The 22,860-nt window shown below is 47.8% G+C and overlaps 1 protein-coding gene across 1 annotated transcript; it reads right to left on the minus strand.

Moving 5' to 3' along the window:
* Exosc2 (exosome component 2) lies at nt 1-10,793 on the minus strand. The gene is made up of 9 exons (XM_021155768.3): nt 10,657-10,793; nt 9,155-9,256; nt 7,028-7,073; nt 6,804-6,893; nt 5,792-5,857; nt 4,572-4,640; nt 2,706-2,882; nt 1,356-1,484; nt 1-638 (listed from the first exon to the last, which is right to left on the minus strand). The coding sequence occupies exons 1-9, from the start codon at nt 10,776-10,778 to the stop codon at nt 558-560; spliced, it is 882 nt and encodes a 293-aa protein (XP_021011427.1). The 5' UTR covers nt 10,779-10,793; the 3' UTR covers nt 1-557.
* Between the last annotated feature and the right edge of the window lie 12,067 nt (nt 10,794-22,860).

A 22,860-nucleotide genomic window follows, 5' to 3' on the forward strand; every position in this document is an offset into this window, starting at 1 on the left:
AAGGCTGCTACCTCCCTTTATTCTCATATCCACTTGACGCTGGCCTGACTCCACCACCTTCTCTCCAACCACACACTTGTGCATTAAAGAAGACAGAGCGGAAGTGGAAAGAGACCATTCTTGATGGCACTGCCATGTCTTTGTCTTTGGTATTCTTTTTTCTGGGGTTAGGATAGGGCTGGAAATGGAACTTGGGAACTTGCACATTTTAGGAAGTGGTACACTCCTGAGATACATCCCCAGCTCACCATGTTTTCTACCAGGACAGTTTCATGGGGTGATTGGAAGTCATAAATTCTCCAAGTTATTCCAAGATAAGTCAGCATCAGGCGGGGACACTGTGCTCTGAAAGACCTAAAACTACTGGGACCCAAGAGCCCAACCCACCATTACCTCCCCCTAGTTTTCTCTCAAAACAGAAGGACAGGCCTGGCTCTGCAGCCCCACTGCAGGTGAGGAATGTGTTTGTCAGATGCTCCCTGGGGACCACATGGCAGACTTTTCACTCCCAAAACTGGCCCAGGGGGGTGCACAGTCCCATCCTTCAGCTCTCGGCCTCATCCCTCCTGGTCCAAAAGCCTCTGGCGTGTTTCCAGCATGATCTCCTCCATTACTTCCGGTTTTAAGATATCCTTGATCTGAAGAAAATAGGAAACGGTATTCGTTCATTCAGAAATACCCATCAAGTCAGCTAGAACGAGGGAATGAAGCCTGGCTAGCATACACCTTCTGCATTATGCAATCCGACCAAGCAAGCACACAAGCCCAGCTCCAGAAAGCCAGCCAGCAAGGTGCTCTCAGAGAGCTGACATCAGAGCTCTTCTGTCAGTCACCAGATGACACTGGAGAGATGGCTCTACAGTTAAGAGCACTGGCCGCTCTTCCAAAGGATTTGGATTCAATTCCCAGTAACCCCATGGCAGCTCACAATAGCTAGTGACTCCAGTTCCAGGGGATCTGATGCCCTCTTCTGGCATCCACAGGCACTAGGCATGCAAGTGGTCCACAAACATGCAGGTAAAACACCCATACACATAATTTTTTTTTAATCAAGAAAAATCTTTCTGTTAACGTAAAAAAAAAAAAAAAAAATCAAGAAAAAGATGTCTGAATTTTGGGACAGGCATGATAAGTGTAGAAAGCTATTATGGTAAAAAAAATTCTATCTGGCATCTCCATCCTAAATCAGATTCCTAGCATGGGGCTAGACATTGAGAAGACTGGAAATATCCCAGGAATATGGCAGGGACTCATTAAGGTTGCCTCCAGGCCAGTTCCTGCCTGGGGTATGGGAAACAAAGTGGAACACTGAAGAAACAGGAGCAGCTCGCACACAGGGAGAGGAATCTGGGTACCTGATGTGCAAGGGAGGCCTCATAGCAGTACAGGATGCTGGTGTCGAACAGCATCATTCTCTGAGTTACCAGCAAGACTACACAGTTCCGAAGCCGGGAGATCACCTCTCGATCACTAAGAGCTACGGGCTACACAAGGACACAAAGAGGATGGGGAAAAAAATACAAACAGGATCAGATAAGCAAACAGCCCCAGAAGCCACAGAAGAGAGAAATCACATTTCCACCATGGAACTTCATGTCCTCTAAACAACAAACTGTGGAACTGTTCACTTTTTAAATGTGTACACGTACAACTTCATGTATGCATATGCTCCTAAGTTCAAATGCACGTGGAGGTCAGGGGCCAACCTTGAGCATCATCCTAAGAACGCCATCCACCTCCTTTGTCTTATCGGCAAGTCCCAGGGGTCCTCCTATCTCCACCTCCCAGTGCTGGGATTTCATGTACACCTCCAAACCTGACATTGTCACCCACTTCCTCATGCTCACAATGGAAGTGCTTTACCACCTGAGCCATCTCCGCGCTCCCTGTTACCTCTGCAGTGGCTGTTTGGCTGTTACCCTGCCAACTTTGTGATGTTCACCAGCAAAGCTCAAGTTCAAAGCCACCGAGTCTTTCTCTTCAGGGAAGAGGAGACTCTTTTTTTTTTTTTTAAGGTTTATTTATTTTGCCGGGTGGTGGCGGTGCACACCTTTAATCCCAGCACTCGGGAGGCAGAGGCAGGTGGATTTCTGAGTTTGAGGCCAGCCTGGTCTACAGAGTGAGTTCCAGGACAGCCAGGGCGATACAGAGAAACCCTGTCTCAAAAAAAAAAAAAAAAAAAAAAAAAAAACAACAACAAAAAAACCCCCCAAAACAAAAAAGATTTATTTATTTTATTCACATGATACACTGTTGCTGTCTTCAGACACACCAGAAGAGGGCATCAGATCCTATGACAGATGGCTGTGAGCCACCATGTGGTTGCTGGGAATTGAACTCAGGACCTTTGGAAGAGCAGTCTCTTAACCACTGAACCATTTTTCCAACCCAGAAGAGGAGACTCTTAAGTGTTCATGAATAACTCTAGCTCAGACCTGTTCACAGCACAGCAATTTCTGCAGGCACTGCACCAGACAGTGAGCAAGCCACAAGCCACATTGTAACTATCTGCAGCTCACGCGGAGAGGTGGCTTCCCAAGATACCACCGCTGAGATGCTGCAACATCTCTGTGAGTTCACTTAGTGTGCTCTGCACTCATTTCTCAGAAAGCAACATTGGTGGCACAAGACTATTGAAACATTAAAAGGCAACAGGGCTCAGCAGGTAAAAGCGCTCGCTGAATGCCAAGATGATGTTCACTCACCTCCAAGTTAGCAATGAAGCCCCCAGCATCCTCATCCTTGTGCTCAGGTGTTGGGTAGATCCAGATGAAACCGTTGTTACCGAGAATCACTGAGGCACCACATGGCAAGTCATGGAAATGAGTCTTCTGTCTTTTCACCAGAGAAGGTGAGACCTGGACTAAAACTCCCTGACCTAGCTAAAGAGACAGACCACCATGAGACAGGCGGAGTAGCACGTGCCTGTAACTCCAGCACTTAGGAGGCCAGCCCGGGCTACATGAAACCCTGACTCAAAACAACAAGCAAAAAGGAAATGGATCAGAAGCCAGGTAGGAGGAGCACAGCTTCTGAGAGGCTGGGGCAAGAAGCTCACTAATACTCGGCCAGCTGAGCTATCTAGTAAGACCCCACCCACCCTGCAGAAAAAAAAAAAAAGAACAAGAAACAATCAGCTAGATGAATACAACCAGGCTTCAGAATATACAACCCGGCGTGCCTCACCACTGTCCTTCCTGGGACACTGCAGTCGCCCAGTGCACAGACAGCATGCACTTTGCAGAAAACAGTTCTGGCCCATAGCTACTTGCACCTCCCAGAGAAGGAGGCAGTCAGGTTGGCAAGATGGTGGTAAAGGCAAATGCTATCAAGGCTGACAGCTGAGTTCAATTCCCAGCACCCACACGGTAAAAGATAACCAACTCCTACAAGATGTCCTCTGACCTCCACAAGTGCGCATATGGGGCACGCACCTACCTACCTACCTACCAACCAATCGTTTTTTCAAGGCAGGGTTTCTCTGTGTAGTCCTGACCATCTTAGAACTCACTCTGTAGACCAGGTTGGCCTCAAACTCAGAAATCCGCCTGCCTCTGCCTCCTGAGTGCTGGGATTAAAGACGTGCGCCACCACTGCCAGGCAGCTCATTTTAATTAAAAGAAGGTCAATATTCCATCGCTTCTGTCTGCCTTCTAATCCAGAGGAGGCATGCTGGCCATTACAGAAACTAGAGCCAATGAGGAGTCTCCCACTGGCCACATAGCAGATCCACTCCATGACTCTAGTTTCGATCTTAACCTCAAATTCCCACGCCACCCACAAGATGTGGTCCAGGGGACTGGCAAAACCATGCCAGGTCTTGACAGGTCAGTTCTAAGTGCATACACAATAAGAAAGTGTCTACAACACCAGGCTGGAGATCAGCACACACACCTCCTCCTACTTCAAGTACATGGTCAGGGACATGGTGACAGCTGCCACTTCATTAAAGGACACTGCTTTTTTATTCTTCTCAGAAAACAATGAGATGGGAAACAAAGATGCCCTGATGTGTCTGAGAAAGTATGCTATCTAAAATAAACCCCAATAATGGAGCCTCACAAAAACAGGCAAAATTCAGAGGCTCAGATGGGAAATTGGTCTCTGGCAGCACTATGATGGCCCTGTAGACATGGTTCTGTGGACATGCAGCCAGCCTTGCAATACTGGGCTGAGCATCTCCCAGAAAGAACAGCCTCACAGCCCCAAGCAGGGGGGCTCTACCAGAACAGGCTCCTCAGGAGGAAATGGATTTAGGATGCCAACCACCCTGCCCGGCCACTGGCAGCAGACGTCCCCTATCCTGGTAGGTCACTAGTCCAAAATAACTGGGTTCTGTGTTGTTGCTTTTTGTTCTTAGATTGGAGGTTGGGGGCAGGGGGTCATGCAGGAAGAGGCAGTCTCTCTATGTAACCATGCTGGCTTCCAGTTTTAATCACCTCCTTCTGCCTCCAGGGAGCTGAGATTATAGGCTCATGACCCCACACCAAGCTAACTACCAGGTCTTTAGGTCAGCATGCAGGGACTACTCAAATTCAAAACTGAACTTGAAGCCTCATAGCCTGTCTTACCTTCCCATATTTCAGGCTTCTTGTGTGCAGAGAAACAGCTCCATCCGAGAACACCGCCTGGACCTCCGCCTACTCATGTGATGAAGGAACAACAGTAGCCTTGGCAATCCACGCTTGTGCCACCTACCTGCAGCCAGCTTCTCCCCCACCCCCATCACCAGCAGGTCACTCTGGCCATCTTTGATGGCCCTCTATGGAAGATATCACTATCCCTCAGCTTCCCCCTGGTTGGTTGGCAAGAGTATCTTGCTACAACCAACCTTTTCATGGATACATGTTCATATCCTCTGTGGGCTGGTGAGGTGGCTCTGTGAGTAGACACCTGCCATCAAGTCTGTCAAGCTGAGTCCTATCCCTCAGACCAAGGGAAAAGAAGAGAACCAACTCCTGCACGTTGTCCTATGACCTCCACACACAGCAACTGCACACATATGATCAAGTATTTTTTAAAATAAACAGAATTTGGGTCCACATTTTCTGAATTTGGACACAGTCAGGTCCATGGGCAAGAATGATGGCCTATGCCTGACATCTCAGCACTCAGGAAGCTGAGATAAGAATGCGTGTATTTGGGCTGGTGAGATGGCTCAGTGGGTAAGAGCACCCGACTGCTCTTCCGAAGGTCCAGAGTTCAAATCCCAGCAACCACATGGTGGCTCACAACCATCCGTAACGAGATCTGGCTCCCTCTTCTGGAGTGTCTGAAGACAGCTACAGTGTACTTACATACAATAAATAATAAATAAATCTTTAAAAAAAAAAAAAAAGAATGCGTGTATTTGCCAGGCGTGGTGGCGCACGCCTTTAATCCCAGCACTCGGGAGGCAGAGGCAGGCGGATTTCTGAGTTCGAGGCCAGCCTGGTCTACAAAGTGAGTGCCAGGACAGCCAGGGCTACACAGAGAAACCCTGTCTCGAAAAACCAAAAAAAAAAAAAAAAAAAGAATGCGTGTATTTGAGGCCAGCCTGGGGTACACAGTGAGTTCCAAGACAGCCTGGGCTACCCTTTATAATAAGAAAGGAAAGACCATTGGATCTTCACCATGAATCACAAGTTACAAAACCCACAGCATCGTTCTGAGCTAAGGAAAACAAGTGCAGGGCAGCAGAGCCCTGAACATGGTACCCCGGACTCAGTCCCGCAAGGTTCTGTCTCTTCCCCTGGCCAGACAGAGTCCGACACGCAGCCCTGTGGGGGAGAGAGAACGAGGTGCAGGATACACTGATGAGGTCGCCTTCCTGCAAGAAGCCTCTCATGGCCAGCTCATCCTCCGCAGACCTTCTCCTCTGAAACACACAAGCACGAACACATGACACAGCCCCTCAGAAGGGCTCTCCCCACCACTGCTCTCTGCTTGAAGCCAGCCATGGTACTGTAATACGAAGAATTATGACAAGAGGTCGCCAGGACGAGGTGGGAGCAAGGGAGAGGACAGTAGCTCTCCTCAGTGGGACCCTGAGTTGACAATCAGACCCTGTGCAACTGCACACTCACTGTGACTGCCCCATTCACCCAGCACACTTCACACCAGGCTGTCTCTGGTCACATATCTCCCTTCACCTCAGAGTCCCCAACCTCACTCCCCAGTCCCACTATGAACATCTGTCCTCTGGTGCCCGTGTTTCCTCGTTCTCCCGCTACGTTACAGCTCTGTTACCTCATATCCTCCGCCCATCTATAATATGGTCCTTGTGGGACTCAGCTGTGCATCCTTTTATCTGGTACTCTCCAGAGGACCCAGCTCAGGGAGCCTCTCCAAAATATATGACAGACTCAACCATGATATGGACAAAAGCCTGTCACTGTCTGCAATAACCAAGTACCATTCAAGTCACTGAAAACTAAGGGCAAGCAGGGCACACGACTTTTATCCCAGCATTTGGAAGGTCGAGGCAAGTAGACATCTGTGAGTTCCAGGCCAGCCTGGTTTTCATAGTGAGTTCCAGGTCAGGGCTACACCAAGAATCCCTGTCTCAACCCCACCCACCCCACACTCCAAAAAGCAAGCAAGCTAGGGCAAACCCCTCAAGAGACACCTTCCCTGTGCAAGGCTGGGCATCAGGAAAGGAAATCAGCACTAAGATCCTAAGCTAGGAGAAAAGCCTCTGTGTTCATCAAAGTAGCAGACCCGGTGACAAAACCACAGCAACCTCGTGTAAAGCAGACTTCTCAGGTGGAGCAAAGCCCCACAGCCCGACCGACCGGACAGTTCCAGAGCAGGCGAGCACTCACCAGCTCTCCCCCAGGAAGGTTCATGGATGAGAGGAGCAAGACGGAGTCCAGCCTGGAATTGGTCTCTACCTTCCACCTCTTCTGTTGAACCTGTGAGAGAAATAAATGTGGGATAGCATTTCACACCACCCCAGAAACAAAGGGCCCCTTCTTCATACTTTCACAGATGAAGGCCCCAATCCCTGAGCCACCAACCTCCTTCTCTTTATGAACACCGACTTTACCTCTGTGATTCTCCCCACTACAATGTCTCCGACTTCTCCATTGTATCTGCAAGAGAAAACAGAAGCTTACCCAATAGCCAGCGGGCTGGCCACACCAGTGTCTGAGGCTGAACAAACAGAAGGGACGCAATAACCATGTTTTTTAGCACATGGGTATAATTACTGTTAAGACCTGGGAACTTCAGAATCTCATTAGCTATCCTTAAAGAAATTGCTCACTGCAAGCTGTTACATGTCCACACTGCCTGCCTGGCTCAGACACTTTGCTGGTCCCTCACCCTGATTCCAAGGGTGAAATGCCCTTTGTTAAGGCCCAGGCATTGGACTGTGTATCTTTTCTGCTCAAAGCTCCCTCAATTACAGAGAGCTCACTGAGTTCTAATGGTGAGAGGCTGGGCAAGGTGGGGAATTATCCACAATCCCAGCGCCTGGGTGGTGAAGTCACAGCCACCTGATATCAATAGCCACACAAATGGCTCTTGAGCACTTGTAAAGATAACAAACACAAGGTGAACACTGCCAGCAGCTGCTTCCCCTTCCCCACAGCAAACTGCTCTTTCCCATTCAGCCCCAGCTCAGTAAGTGTTCACCCCACCCCACCCCACCCCACCCCACCCCACCCCACCCCACACTTAGGCCAAAACCTTGATTCCTGTCAAGCTCTAGGATGAGCCCAACACAAATCCTGCTGAGGGCACCTTAAAATGCAAGAGGGAAACAAAGACATCCAGACTGGAAACTAGGGAACTCTATTCATTCTGTTAACTACCCTTAAACACACCAGTTACTGCAACGCCCTTACAAGGACGGAAAATAAAGTATACAGAGGAGCTAGCTACTGCTGAGGGCTGCGCCCGTTATCACTTGGTCATTTTGCAGCATACAGTTCCCTAGTCCAGCTAAACATGCCCTGCCCCCCCTCACCATCTCCATGACAACTACAGCAAATGATTAAGACATATGTCAGATTACAGCTTTCATCTAGTTGATCCCTTCCAAGGGCTTCCCAATCGACACACTGACTCCCAAATCATCATCATTGCCAGTCAGGGTGACCAGAGCGCAGCCCCGGCTCACCCGACTACTCAGTCCCAAGCTCATTCATTGGCTTCCCTTCTGGGCTGCTTCTAGGTACTCAGCCCTGTGTTTAAGTACTTTACATGTAGCACGTCACTGAATTCTAACAGCAATCCTGAAGTGGTTATCTTTTTTTTTTTTTTGGTTTTTTGAGACAGGGTTTCTCTGTGTAGCCCTGGCTGTCCTGGAACTCACTTTGTAGACCAGGCTGGCCTCGAACTCAGAAATCCGCCTGCCTCTGCCTCCAGAGTGCTGGGACTAAAGGCGTGCGCCGCCACCACGCCGGGTGGTTATCTTCTTTATGATGCAGAAAAGGAAAGTAACCCCAGGCTTGGGAGGATCAAGTGACATGAGAGAACCTGTGACATGAGGGAACTGTGAGGCTCACCCTCCATGCAATGCCCTAGCTTACTTTCTGCTGTGATAAATACTACAACCAAAAGCAGCCTGAGAGGGAAGGCTTTCTTTGGCCTATAGATCACACTCCATCAAGGAGTACTGCCCAGCAACCTGGAGGCCAGGACTGAAGCAGAGTCTATGGAGGAAGCCTGCTTGCTGGCTTGCTTCCCAGGCTGGCTCGCGCTCTCTCTCTCTCTCTCTCTCTCTCTCTCTCTCTCTCTCTCTCTCTCTCTCTCTCTCACACACACACACACACACACACACGCACACAGCTCACAGAGCCTGCCTCTGCTCCCAAGGGCTAGGATTAAAAGCATGCGCCACAATGCCCTTTCTTGCCCAGCCCAGGCCCAGCTGCCCAGGCAGGGATGGCACCGCCCACAGTGGGCTGGGTCCTCCTACATCAAGTACCAATTAAGAAAACGCTTCCACAGATATGCCCACAGGCAATCCAATGGAGGCAACTCTTCAGTTTAGGTTCCTGCTCCAGCTTTGTGTCAAGTTGGCTCCTGGTGCTGACTGTGACAAACAGGAACATTCCACATAGCAGGCTTGTGACAGGCAGGACTAATCTCTATGACATGGGGAGACAGAAAAGGCCCGTGCAGAACTCAGATGCTCTGAGAAAGAGATACACACCTCTGTCCTCACCTGGTTTTCAAGGCTTTGACACAGATCAATTTGTTCACTCTCTCCACAGAGCCGGCCACGGACGCAATGAGCTTTTCTTCCCCCATGTATGTCCCATGGCCCCTGCGCAAGGACAAGACCACAAAGAAAGGATATCAGGATACATTGGAGGTGATCTAGAACATCTAGAACGTAGTTCCTGAACCTAACGGGCTCCCCCAGCCCTGAGCCTCACACTCTCCGCAGACAGTCACATGGATGTCTCCATCTTAAAGTAATGTGCTCAAATGTCACTGCCTGACATCCTACCTCCACATCCCAGCAACACTGGGATCCCCAACTGCTCCTGGTCCACCCCATTCCCAACTACACACCTGTTCTCCCCCTTCTGCTGCATTTACGATTTTCTTGTGGCATTTACTGTTTCTGTTCCTTGCTACATCTTAATCTCCACCAGGACATGGGTGTTCACTTTGGTACCTCAACCACACGGGCTAAGTTGAACACATGCTGCAAGTATGAAGGAATGAATCCTAAGATATCTGCCATCTAATACCTTAAACTTAAAGCTTAGAGGCAACGCTATAAACACTATAATCTCATTTGTACCAAAAAAAAAAAAAGAAAAAAGAAAAAAAAAGAAAAGGAAGAAAGAAAGAAAGAAAGAAAGAAAGAAAGAAAGAAAGAAAGGGAAGAAAGAACAAACCAGGTGCAATGGACAAACGGCCACACCTTTGAGTTAAGAATTTGGGAGGCAGAAGCAGGTGGATCTCTTGAGTTCAGAATCAGAGCGGTCTCCATAGTAAGTTCCAGGACAGTCAGTGCTACATGGGGGGTGGGGGTGGGGGTGGGGGTCGACAGACAGCTGGAAGACTGGCTACCTAATGCAGATATATCTTTGGTGGTAATACAATGGTGGATTTTGCTCTCCTGCCCCACTTTTCAGTTAATACTACCCTACCAATTCCTGTTGTCACCACTGTTTTCCAGGTGAGGATACCTGCCTTAGCAAGGTGCTAGACCAAGGATAACAATGGCAAATGTCCGACTCCAGAGCCAGCCCTAACTGCCACTGTTGGGTACAATATGTTGCCTCAACCCCCGCCCCACCAAAATTACTGCTTCCAAGTCAGGCTTGTCGCTGAGGTAACACTGAAAGAGATGACCAACCCCACTGTCCATTCAGAGAGTTGTAAGAAAGGCCCTGCACCCAGCCCTCCCCAGTTCTCCCTCCCTAGGAAGGCTCAAGAATCTTGAGTTTCAGAATAAGGGTCCAAAAGTTCCGAAAGCCATAGATCATAAGAGGGAATCAGGAACTGACAGAGGAGCAGCCAAGATGCCGGGAGTCAGAAGCGTGAGGCTCGCAAAGGAGGGAACTAGTATGGATGCTCCGATGTGTCCCGGGTAACTCGGGGACTTAAGATACAACGGGACAGGAGGCCTGGGTTCCGGGACAGCGGGCCACGTGCAGAGAGCTCTGCAGCCGCCTCCTGAGGCCTTGGGACCCCCAAATCCTCACGTACCGCATGAAGCCTGTGTCCGTGGTGATCGTGTCCCCCGGCACCACCAAGTGTTTCTTAGAGTCGCGGCCCAAGCTCTCACTGAGAGGTTTGCGAGCTTTAGGGAGCCTCATCTCCAACGCCATCTTGGCGCCAATGACTTGCGCAGGCGCAGCTCTACACCGCTCCTCAACTCCCGCCTTCCTTCAGAGAAGCGACCAATGGGAATGAATCGTGTGGCAGCCATGTTGACTATTGGCAATATTAAGTTAACTCGAGGAAGTGAGGGCACCAAGCTGCCGTGTTTACTATTGGCATGAAAGCACCTGCGGAATGATGAATTCTCATGTCGTAAGGGAATATGACATTAGTTTGGTTTGGTGTTTGGATGTCAGTTTTGTGTTTGTTTTAGAGAAACGACCCCGTGTAGGGCTAGCCCCAAACTCTGTATTGTTGAGGATAACCTTGCTGAGGTCCAGATGTTCATGCCTCCACCTCCCAAATGCTGCGATTACGTGAGTTTGTGTAGGTTATGATTTGGTGGTGGTAGTAATGGTAGTGGTAGTGGTAGTGGTAGTGGTGTCTGATGCCCAAGAGGACAAAAGAGGATGTTGGAGTCCCTGGAACTGGAATTATAGATGTTTGTGAGCCATTATGTGGGTGCTGAGAATCGAAACCAAGTCCTCTGGAAATGTGGCCAGTACTCTCAACCTCTGAACCACCTCTCCATTCCAGGTGTAGGATGTTTTAAAGACAGTGCCTCATGTCATCCAGGTTGGTCTCAAACTAGCTGTGTAACCCAGGGCATCCTTGAACTCCTCCTCCTCCACCTCCCAGGAGCTGGATTACAGGTAGAAGCTGCCATGCCAAGCTGTATGAGTTTTTACCCAAACTGTTCCATTTCATCATTTAATTTATTGTTGGCCAAGTCTAGAGATTGAAAAATGAACCTTGGCATCCAACTCAAAACCACTATAATCTAATATTTTGTAGACTATAGATTTAGGACCGGGATTTACAGGAAACACCATCTGAGCAGAAGATAGAACCCTCTGAATACTGCTCCTGCTCCTCGTGGGCCTTGTGTTCTAGCCCCTTAGGTGCTGGTTTGGGTCCTCCCCTACTGCCCTCTGGCTCTAATGTGCTTTAGTAAGGACCTCGTCTGAGTGATGGCATGTGTCTGCTGAAAGATGACTGTTGGAAACAGTCATGTGACAAGCAAATCTGTAGGGAGGTGTAAATGTAACTTATTTTCCTGTTGTAATTGTTGTCTGGGAGGTTTACTCTCTTCGTTTGCTAACCTAGGTCTAGTTCTGGAAGCTTCTAGACTCCGTACAGTCTTATCTAGGTCTAAAATGCTTTCAGCCTCTGAATTACTGCTGAATAAGCTCCCCCTTTCTAGTTCTTTCTGAGCTCTGGCTGGCTAATTCAATTCAGTTGTTCTGTCTCAAACTCCTTTCCCAGCTGACTTATTAGATTTGTCTTTTCTCTCAGCCTCTAAATTCCTGCTTGGCCTCAAACTAACTCTAGCAATCTTATCTAACTGTCTGGCTCCTTCTCATTCTATGGCTCATTCTGTCTTTACGTGTGTCTCACTTGTTCTTTCTTAAATATGTCTCTATAAAACTCTCGAAGTAATGCCGGGCAGTAGTGGCACACACCTTTAATCCCAGCACTTGGGAGGCAAAGGCAGGAGGATTTCTGAGTTCGAGGCCAGCCTGGTCTACAAAGTGAGTTACAGAAGAGCCAGGGCTACAGAGAAACCCTGTCTCAGAAAAAAAAAACCAAAGCGCGGGGTTGGGGGGGGGGGGTACTGACTCTCGAAGTAAAACTACCTCCTTCCTCTCTGTGTGCTTCTCTCCCTCTCCCTCTCCCTCTCCCTCTCCCTCTCCCTCTCCCTCTCCCTCTCCCTCTCCCTCTCCCTCTCCCTCCCCCTCCCCTCTCCCTTCTCCTCCCCTCCCCCTCCCCTTCCCCTCCTCCTCCCCCTCCCTCTCCCTCTCTTTTTCAAGACAGGGTTTCTCTGTGTAGCTCTGGCTGTCCTGGAACTCACTCTGTAGACCAGGTGTCTTAGTCAGGGTTTCTATTCCTGCACAAACATCATGACCAAGAAGCAAGTTGGGGAGGAAAGGGTTTATTCGGCTTACACTTCCATACTGCTGTTCATCACCAAAGGAAGTCAGGACTGGAACTCAAGCAGGTCAGAAAGCAGGAGCTGATGCAGAGGCCATTCTTTACTGGCTTGCCTCCCCTGGCTTGCTCAGCCTGTTCTCTTATAGAATCCAAGACTACCAGCCCAGAGATGGCACCACCCACAAGGGGCCTTTCCCCCTTGATTACTAATTGAGAAAATGCCTTACAGTTGGATCTCATGGAGGCATTTCCTCAACTGAAGCTCCTTTCTCTGTGATAACTCCAGCTGTGTCAAGTTGACACAAAACCAGCCAGTACACCAGGCTAGACCAGGCTGGCCTCAAACTCAGAAATCCCCCTGCCTCTGCCTCCCAAGTGCTGGGATTAAAGGCATAAGGCACTTAAAGGCATGAACACTGCCCAGAGTGCTCTTAAATAGCCTGTCCTCATGAGAGTGGGGCATATCCTACTCTGTCAAATCTTTCTCTGATTTGTCACTTTTTCTGCCACTCAATTAGACATCACTTTTAAACATGGGTGCTTCCTTCTTACAAACTAACTTGACCTTCATTGTTTGGGACTAAAGGTGTGTACTAAGGGCACATCTGTATTCCAGCAAGAGGGAGTAAAGATGTGTGCTAAGGGCTGACCCACACCCACAAGGGGCCTTTCTCCCTTGATCACTAATTGAGAAAATGCCTTACAGTTGGATCTCATGGAGGCATTTCCTCAACTAGAAACAGGTTCAAATTCCTGTGACAAGGCCACATGCACACAGGGTACAAGGATCTTTGCTTATACTCGATTATACCTGAGTGGATGCTGTTCAGTAGTGGATGGAAGATATGACAGGCGTCTCCTGTGGCTTCATCTGGGCCTATTTAACAAAGGCATTTCTCCCTTATCCCATCATTCACTCATCCCCATTTCCCCTGGCCCTGCAAGGTTTGAAGCCCACTGAATTTGTTTGTCTTCAGACAAAAAATCTCTCTGTGTAGCCCTAGCTAGCCTAAACTTGCTTTGTATACCTTGAACTCACAGAGATCTGCCTACATTTACCTCTCAAATGCTGGGACCTCCCAGAAGTGTGTACTGTCATTCTTTGCTGAGGCACATTGAATTTCAACCTCACAGAATCAACAGCACAATTCTCTACGCAAATGGGGGACTCTAAAGGAAACTAAACTGTCAGACAAGCCCCACATACTGTGAGCAGAAAGTAAATTGGGTCCTCTCCCTCCTGAAGATGCATCTGGCCAATTGCTTATAATCTCCAAAGGGTCAGAATTCTTTACTCTAACCAACCCTCACAACTACACTTATAAAGAAAGCCAACCTTGCCAGGAAATCAATGACATGAAGTCACTGAGCAGTCAGGGACAGTCACTGTCAACCCTCAGGCCTGAAGGAAGCCAGCCAGAGTCCAACTGTTGAGTCAGCTTGGCCATAAGAGGGCGGTGGTGTCCTTTAAGACGTCCTGCCCAAGCTGCAGGCCTCAGGGAGGGTCTCTAGACCAAAACACTGGTCCAGGTTCATCCTTCAGGGAAAGACATTGACTTCCCCCTGCTCATCCTCGAAGCAGTCACAGCGCAGAGCCTGTGGCAGTGAGATGACACTGTGGATACCTGGCTATAGAGAAGGAAACTGGAACCCAGGAAAGACTAGAATTCACATAGCAGCAGCAGCCAGCCTCATTTCATCTAACACCAATTTTTCCTCAGGGCCCTCGCCATTAACCAAACATCTTCCAGGTGCTCTCTGGCCCTATCCTGAGTGCTTACTGCTCCCCTGTGCTGAGTGCTCACTGCTCCTGTGCTGAGTGCTCACTGCTCCTGTGCTGAGTAGTGCTCACTACTCCTGTGCTGAGTAGTGCTCACTGCTCCTGTGCTGAGTAGTGCTCACTGCTCCTGTGCTGAGTAGTGCTCACTGCTCCTGTGCTGAGTAGTGCTCACTGCTCCTGTGCTGAGTAGTGCTCACTGCTCCTGTGCTGAGTAGTGCTCACTGCTCCTGTGCTGAGTGCTCTCTGGTCCTGTGCTGAGTAGTGCTCTCTGGTCCTGTGCTGAGTAGTGCTCACTGCTCCTGTGCTGAGTAGTGCTCACTGCTCCTGTGCTGAGTGCTCTCTGGTCCTGTGCTGAGATTTCCACCAGCACATTACTTACTTTTAACAGCCCATCTAGGAAGAGGTCAGACTGTTTCCAATGACTGCCTGAGGCCACCAAACAAACCTAGAACTGGGACTAGAACTCAGATTTTTACCCAGCTGCTTTCTCTGCTCACACTTATTCTTTCAGCAGCAAGCAGTGGAAGGGGCACCTAGAAACAGCTGCACATCTGGGATTGGGGCTTATTAAACATATGGACTTAAGCTTAAGCTTTGCTTCTTTTTTGTTGTTGTTGTTGTTGTTGCTTATTTTGCATTTATTTGATAACTTGTATTTGTTTTGTTTTGGGTTTTTTTAGAGTTATTTATTTATTATATGTAAGTACACTGTAGCTGTCTTCAGACACCCCAGAAGAGGGTCTCAGATCTCATTACAGATGGTTGTGAGCCACCATGTGGTTGCTGGGATTTGAACTCGGGACCTGTGGAAGATCAGTCAATGCTCTTAACCGCTGAGCCATCTCTCCAGCCCCTGATAACTTGTATTTGTGTGTGCTTACATACACCCAGGACCACCTGCAAGAGCAAGTTCCCCTCCACCACGCAGGCTCCTGGGACCAAAGTCAGGTTGTCAGCCACCAAGCCAGCATCCTCATCACCTCATCAGCAAAAGAGAAGTTCAGAAGTGTGTGGTTTCAATGGCAAATCATGTCTGCTCTATTTCGTGTGCTTTTGTTTAGTTATGCTTGGATGTGCACATGTGTGTGCAGGTGCATATGTACAGAGGTCAGAGGTCAGCATTAGGTGTCATCTTCTGTTGTCCTCCACCTTCGTCTTTTCAGACAGCAGCAAAGAGACAGCTCCACACTGTCACCTCTGAGGACTGCTGTAATCTTTTAGGAAGCTTGGCTTAGGCCAAGCAAGGGTTTGTGGCTTTGACACAGGAAATAATCTTAGGACTAACAAGTAGCAAACAGAATTGAAAGTGTTATTGAAGACATCTTAATAGGGCCCTTAAGCACAGGGTTCTGTTAAGAGAAATAGATGCACTCAGAAAATAAGACTTACGCAGGTGTGGGCATTGGTCAAGGGAGGAGCACAGTTCAGTTTTTCTTTTTTTAAAAAAAGATTTATTTATTATATGTAAGTACACTGTCACTGTCTTCAAACACTCCAGAAAAGGGAGTCAGATCTCGTTAAAGATGGTTGTGAGCCACCGTGTGGTTGCTGGGATTTGAACTCCAGACCTTTGGAAGAGCAAGGGGTGCTCTTACCCACTGAGCCATCTCACCAGCCCCCACAGTTCATTTTCTTAGCATTAGCTAAGAAAGGCACACACCTTTGGTCCTGGCACTCGGGAGGCAGAGGCTGGCAGATCTCTGAGTTTGAAGCCAGTCTGGTCTACAGAGTGAGTTTCAGGACAGCCAGGGTTGCACAGAGAAACCCAATCTTGGAGAAAAAAAAATCTAGAGCGGCTCTGAAGATGATTTGAATGGAACTATGACCAGACAGGAACCACTAGGATTGCACAGAGGATTTAGAGCCCTTGCCCTATAAATGGGATCTCTGGGGAGACGCCTAGAAAACTGCAAGTTTACAGCTGGGAAAGGAGAAAGGTCTGAAGCAGATGTTAACTACTGGAATTATTCTTTCTCTGTTGACAAGAAGTTTCAACAAGATTCCCAAGTCAGGGTCTCCTTTTCCCTCTAACCTTCCCATAGCCCCCCCCTGCCTCTCTTCCCCGCCTCAGCTGTACGTGGATGGTATCACTTCCACAGCACTGGGATTTCAGGCACTGGCACCATGCCCATCTTTTTATGTGGGTGCTTGTCAGGTGCCACATGATTGCGGATGCCGCTGCATGGCACAGTTTCGGGTGCAGGAGCACCGTCAACCTGAATAATGCATCCCTGGATTTCTAGTGTACAGATGGTGTTTCATGTGCTTGTCTCATGTGCTTGTCTGTTTCACCTTTTTCTGTATCATACTTGTCCTCAAATGCAGCTCTGGGAAAAGTTTCTGGGAAAGGGATTGAGGGCATTACTAGAGAAGGAAATGGCTCTGATGTCTACTAGAACCAAACTGTTCTAGCCCTGACCATTTAAGCAATCAACCCAGGCGTATCCAGACAAGGGGTTCTGGATGTGGAGGCTGACGGCCTTAACTGTTCGCTGGAAGTCTTAGCCAACTCATGACGATTAAGTTGAACCAGAAACTATTTGAAGCAGGAAATGTTTTTGAGAAACCTGAGGTTTTAGTAGTTAAGACAATTAAAGACCCCCAAGGAAAAGGAACATTGGGCCTGGGCCACTGAGGAAAGGGACATCCACGGAAAATATAAGGGACAGGATAGAGGAAGAAATAGCTGGGTCTACTGGGTTAGTGAGCAATGGTGAGAGCCCCCACGAGGGGAGGTCTCTAATAGTAAACAGTTGGATTTAGATGTAAAGTTGGAGAAATCTGGAAGATATATGTATAATAAAAATGATAAAGGATGGATAGAAGAGTTTGGACCCTGGAGGGGGCTGGTGGACTAGTGAACTGACTTTCTGGACAAATTGGAGCATGCTGATCTGACCCCTGCCATTGCCTGTCTAAGGAAACTAGGGTACAAGTTCTAGGAGATAGAATCTGGGCTTGTGAAGGAACCCTGGGGAAGTCTGCAAGGGGAATTAACATTGCTTATAGAAAAAAAGTTTGAAAAGTATTATAGAAATAGATATTTGGAGCTGGGCAGAGGTGGCGCACGCCTTTAATCCCAGCACTTAGCAGGCAGAGGCAGGCGGATTTCTGAGTTCGAGGCCAGCCTGGTCTACAGAGTGAGTTCCAGGACAGCCAGGGCTACACAGAGAAACCCTGTCTCGAAAAACAAACAAACAAACAAGAAACAAACAAAAAAATAGACATTTGGGTGAGCTTAATAAAGAGATTTTGCAAATTTAAGACAAGTTAAAATATGAATATTACTCTGACCTATTTAGCACCTTTCTGTTCTTATGTGAATGCTGTAACCGCAAGTTTATGCCAGCTGACCTGTGATTTGGAGGGTTTCCTGAGAGTTAAAAGTTAATGTGTAATTTGCTAAAGCAGACACTGAACTGTGACTTGGTGTGTGCATTGTGCTTTCTGGTAGCATAGTTACATGGGTTTTTTTTTTTCTAGGAAAAATAATGGGTTTGAGAAAAATAATGAAAGGGTTTTGATTATGTATTATTGTACAACAAGGAAATGTGTAACCAATAAAAGATTGAGGTGAACCCAGAACAAAAAAAAAGACAAACCTGAAAGCTGTCTCCAAGCGCAATTTCAGAACAGCAATAAATCACCTGTCGGCTTGCACCTGCCTCATTGCCTTAGACTCTGGTTTTGCGCTGATCCAGTCCTCCTATTCTCAAGAACAGGGGAAGGACTGAGGCTGGTCCGCAGCAGGTGCTGGTGAACTGAACTTGGCTGTTCCTGTTTGTATAGCAAGCATTTTACCAACAGCCAACTCCTGCCACACACACACACATACACACACACAGAGGAATAAACACATACAAATATACACATACTTCATGCCCACACATGTGCACATGCACACATACATGGGTGGGGGCATACACACACACACACCCCACTATCCAAACTACAAATTACACACAACAGCAAGAGGGAGCTTTTAAAAAACAGAATCAACTTCCATCCTCTTCCTCTTCCTTTTGGTAACTTCCCTTGACACCAGGAAGCAATTCTAAGTGCATCAACTCAACCCCTGCTTGTCTTGTTTGCACTAACTGCCCTCTTTATTCAGGGGTAATAGGGTTATATAAACCTTGGGGAGTGGCTAGGGCTTGAATGTACATTATTGGCTGGGCTGAGGTGCTGAGAAGGGCTCATTTGCATGAAGAGGAATTCCAGGTGCTTGCTGGACACATCCTTATAGGGGGAGAGGAAGTTAAACCCTGTGATTTGGCCACCAGGCTACGTGAGGACCTCGGTGGTGGTGAAGGTGGGCACCGTAGAGCTATGTGCCCTGGAGCATACAGGTCCAGAACAGGGAAGGAACTATCCTAACTTTTGCCAGTCTCAAGAGATTTTGGGGGTTTGAACACATTTCTATCTCACTCTTATTACAGACCTGTCCCTACTCACCCCCTCTTCCCCCCCCCCCACTTGCCCCACCCTCAAACCCTCTGGCCTCCCCTTGGTCCCATGAACTAACACTACCCAGTGCTAGTTCACAATGGGTTTTTGGTTGGCTTTTTTTTCTGCATGGCCCCTTGTCTTGCAGGGAGGTGCTGGAGAGGTGCTACTGATCTCCCGCCACGGACAAACCTTCCAGTCCCTCTTTCAACTCTGATCCTGTTTCATTTCTTGACAGTGAATCTTCTTGTTTGCTTATTGTTTTCTCCCCTAATCAGAAACAGACCTTTTCTGAGAATGGTCCAAAAATCAGGACTTTTGGTGGTGGTGGTAGTTTGGTTTGGTAGTTGTCTGTTTGAAGACAAGGGCTCATGTAGCCAAAGCTGGCCTTGAACTTCTGACTCATCTCCTCCACCCAATTGCTGTGATTATAGGCATGCATATTGCACCACTTTGCGCAGTGCTGCGGATGCTAGACAAGCTCTCCACTTGGTGCTCATGCATCCCCGGGGCAGGACAAACACTCAATTTCTCTGCATGACCCCTTCAGTTCTAGGTCTTCAACTGACATTGAGGCTGCACCTTCACCAATGACCTCTCCTGGTCTCTCACAGTGCCAAGCCTCAGTTGCTCTCCATAACCCCTTCATGCCTTCAAAGCCAGTACCACCTGGGTGATATTACCAAGTCCAGCTGCAGCAAAAGGTACAATCCTCTCTGGAACACAGCTTCTCTGTGCTCTCAGAAAGCACTTCCCAGAAGATCTCACCTCAGTAATGCCGGTCTCTTCTTAACCACTGCTAATTTTTTAGCTCTGGTCAACCAGAATCAAGTATCCCAGCAAAGCCAAGTTTTGCTTTAGTAGTTCTAGTATCTTGGATTTTTTTTTTTTTTTTTTTTTTTTTTTTTTTTTTTTTTTTTTTTGGTTTTTACGAGACAGGGTTTCTCTGTGTAGCCCTGGCTGTCCTGGAGCTCACTTTGTAGACCAGGCTGGCCTCGAACTCAGAAATCCGCCTGCCTCTGCCTCCCGAGTGCTGGGATTAAAGGCGTGCGCCACCACGCCCGGCTTATCTTGGATTTTTTTTTTTTTTTTTTTTTTTGGTTTTTCGAGACAGGGTTTCTCTGTGTAGCCCTGGCTGTCTGGAACTCACTTTGTAGACCAGGCTGGCCTCGAACTCAGAAATCCGCCTGCCTCTGCCTCCCGAGTGCTGGGATTAAAGGCGTGCGCCACCACGCCCGGCCTCTAGTATCTTGTTAATCACAGGCTAACCAGAGTCACAGACTCTTCATTTACAATGACAAATGGCCCCAATAGTCTTCAAAGTTCCTTTTGAAACTTTTCAAGCCAGGGCTCCATTCTTCACACTGCTCTCAACATTCTTACCTTCCAAGCTCCCACAGAACATTCCACAGAGCTCTCGAGAATCAATGGTTCTTCTAGCCCAAAGTTCCAAAGCCCTTCCACAGTCCTCCCAAAAACAAGGTCAGGTCAGTCACAGCAATACCCCACTCCAGGTACCAACTTGTTTAGTAAGGTTTTCTATTCCTGTGATGAAACATCATGACCAAAAAGCAAACTGGGGAGGGAAGGGATTAAAGGTGCACCACTCCCACATAGTTATTTCTTTCTTCTTTATAGTCATTTTCATCTCTGACTGTCTCACTTTATTAAAATAAATGTTAGGCACCCTTGAAACAGTCTTCAATACATTTTTGCCTTGTTCTGTTTTGTTTAGATAACAAATTGATTTATGCATTTCTTGCATTTGAAGTACTCTTTAATGATATCCTACTACACACAACTGCATGCTTGAGCTTGCCCCCTTCCCTGATGAGCTAGCTCATAGCCTCCCCACTTTATGTGGCTTCTCCTCTCAATTGGTTTTACAGAGGCCAACACATTTCCCTAATTTCTTATTTTCATCAACCCTAATTAGGCCACTTTGGTGCTCAGCACAAAGTTCCCCTACCAACTTGACATACATGGGTTCATTACAATCAGATGCAAACACACAGATGTGTAGAGAGAGTATTTTATGCATTGTATGGATCCATCTGTCAATTTAAAAACCTATGGCCTATAGGAAAGGTTAAAATAGAAAGTGGGATATCTGTGAGGCAGAAAGAATTCTGGGATGGAGCCAGGCCGGGAGGATTAGCCTGGGAAGATATGTCCATCCCCGAGCACAGGTAATCAGCCATGTGGCAGAATGTAGGTTACAATAACTGGGTTAGTTTGGGTTATGATCTAGTAAGAGTACAGCCTAGCTATATGGTCAAGGTATTTGTAAATATATTTTAAGTCTGAGTCTTATTTCTGGGAGCGTGGGGCTGGGAGGAAGAACTGGACTTAACTTCTACACAGACGGGCACAGCACTTGTCTAAGGCTTTGGCAACTTCTTGTATGCCACATGCCTGACGTGTTGTGGATGAGGCCGGTCTGTAGCAAGTCATGTATATATATATATATATATTGGTTTTTTGAGACAGGGTTTCTCTGTGTAGCCCTGGCTGTCCTGGAACTCACTCTGTAGACCAGGCTGGCCTTGAACTCAGAAATCCACCTGCCTCTGCCCCCCAAGTGCTGGGATTAAAGGCGTGCCACCACTGCCCAGCATATAGTAGTACTGATGTCCATTACATCCCCAGCAGCAATGCTTTCCTCGGTCATGGTGATGTCTGGATTACAAGTGAGGCACACACACACACATATACACATAAATATATACATATATATGGTTTTTGATGCAACATTTCTTTGTATATAGCTGACTATCCTGCAACTCACTCTGTAGATCAGGCTGGCCTCAATCTCAGAAATCTGCCACCCTCTGTCTCCTGAGTGGTGAGATTCAAAGTATGCTGAATCTTGAATGCACCAGGGTCTCCACTTTGGCACAACTCTGATGGCAGCAAGGGGAAAGCAATAATTGCTAAATGAATAAACATATTCATTAGGCAGTTATCAGGTGCTCTGAGGACCACAAAACTGGGCCTGTTGCTACCTCAGCAATCAGGGCACTGAGATGTTCTGAGATAATAGGAGGAGTGGCGAGGGAGGCCCAGAGAAGCCTCACTGGATAAAGGGGCATCTGAGTGAACCTTGAAGGGAGGTGTTGGGATGAGTGGACAGGTGGGTTCCGTGCGAGAACGGCCAACAAGAACATCTGAAGAAGTGTGAAAAGAGGGCCTTGGGAGCTGGATCTTGGGGCTCTGTAAACAGATTCTCATCCACACCCTGACTTTGCTTGGTGGTCAATGAAATCACAAAAGACTGGTTTCATTTTCCAAGCAGAGGTGTACAGAGATGTACCCAGGGATACACACTGGAGTAGTACTTCTTTACAAACATTTGAAACAGCCCCCATGTGTGTTTGCAGATTTGCATGTACCATGGCACATGTGTGCAGAGGTCAGAGGATGACCAGGCTGTAGGCATAAATTTTTTGCAACCAACTTTTAATAGGGGGTTCAATTTTTCCTCTAGCCCATCACCCAGCAGAGGAAGTAGAAGAGAAAAGTTATTAGGATATGGGAAAGTGGACCTGCTCAGCAATAGTTCTTTGGGAGTGAACTCAATCTTCTTGGGCAGCAGTTCAGTCCCGTAGCAAACAACAAACACAACTTAGCAGCTCAGACCAGTCCTCTAGGCAGGCAGACACCAGGCACGAACCAGCAGCTACAGTCCAGTCCTTTCAGCAAGCAGACACCAGGCAGCTTCAATCCTGAAGAAACCACCAGGCTCACCAACCTGCCTGAGGTGAGGCCACAGAATCAGCAAGCTGCCACAGGAACTTCACAAGAAGTTCTTGGGCAAGTTTCTCTCAACGACATTATGTAAGGCGAACCAATACACACTCACCTTTAGCAAA

The sequence above is a fragment of the Mus caroli genome, unplaced genomic scaffold (genome assembly GCF_978045245.1).
Source record: "Mus caroli unplaced genomic scaffold, Mus_caroli_1 scaffold_2, whole genome shotgun sequence".
NCBI lineage: Eukaryota > Metazoa > Chordata > Mammalia > Rodentia > Muridae > Mus > Mus caroli.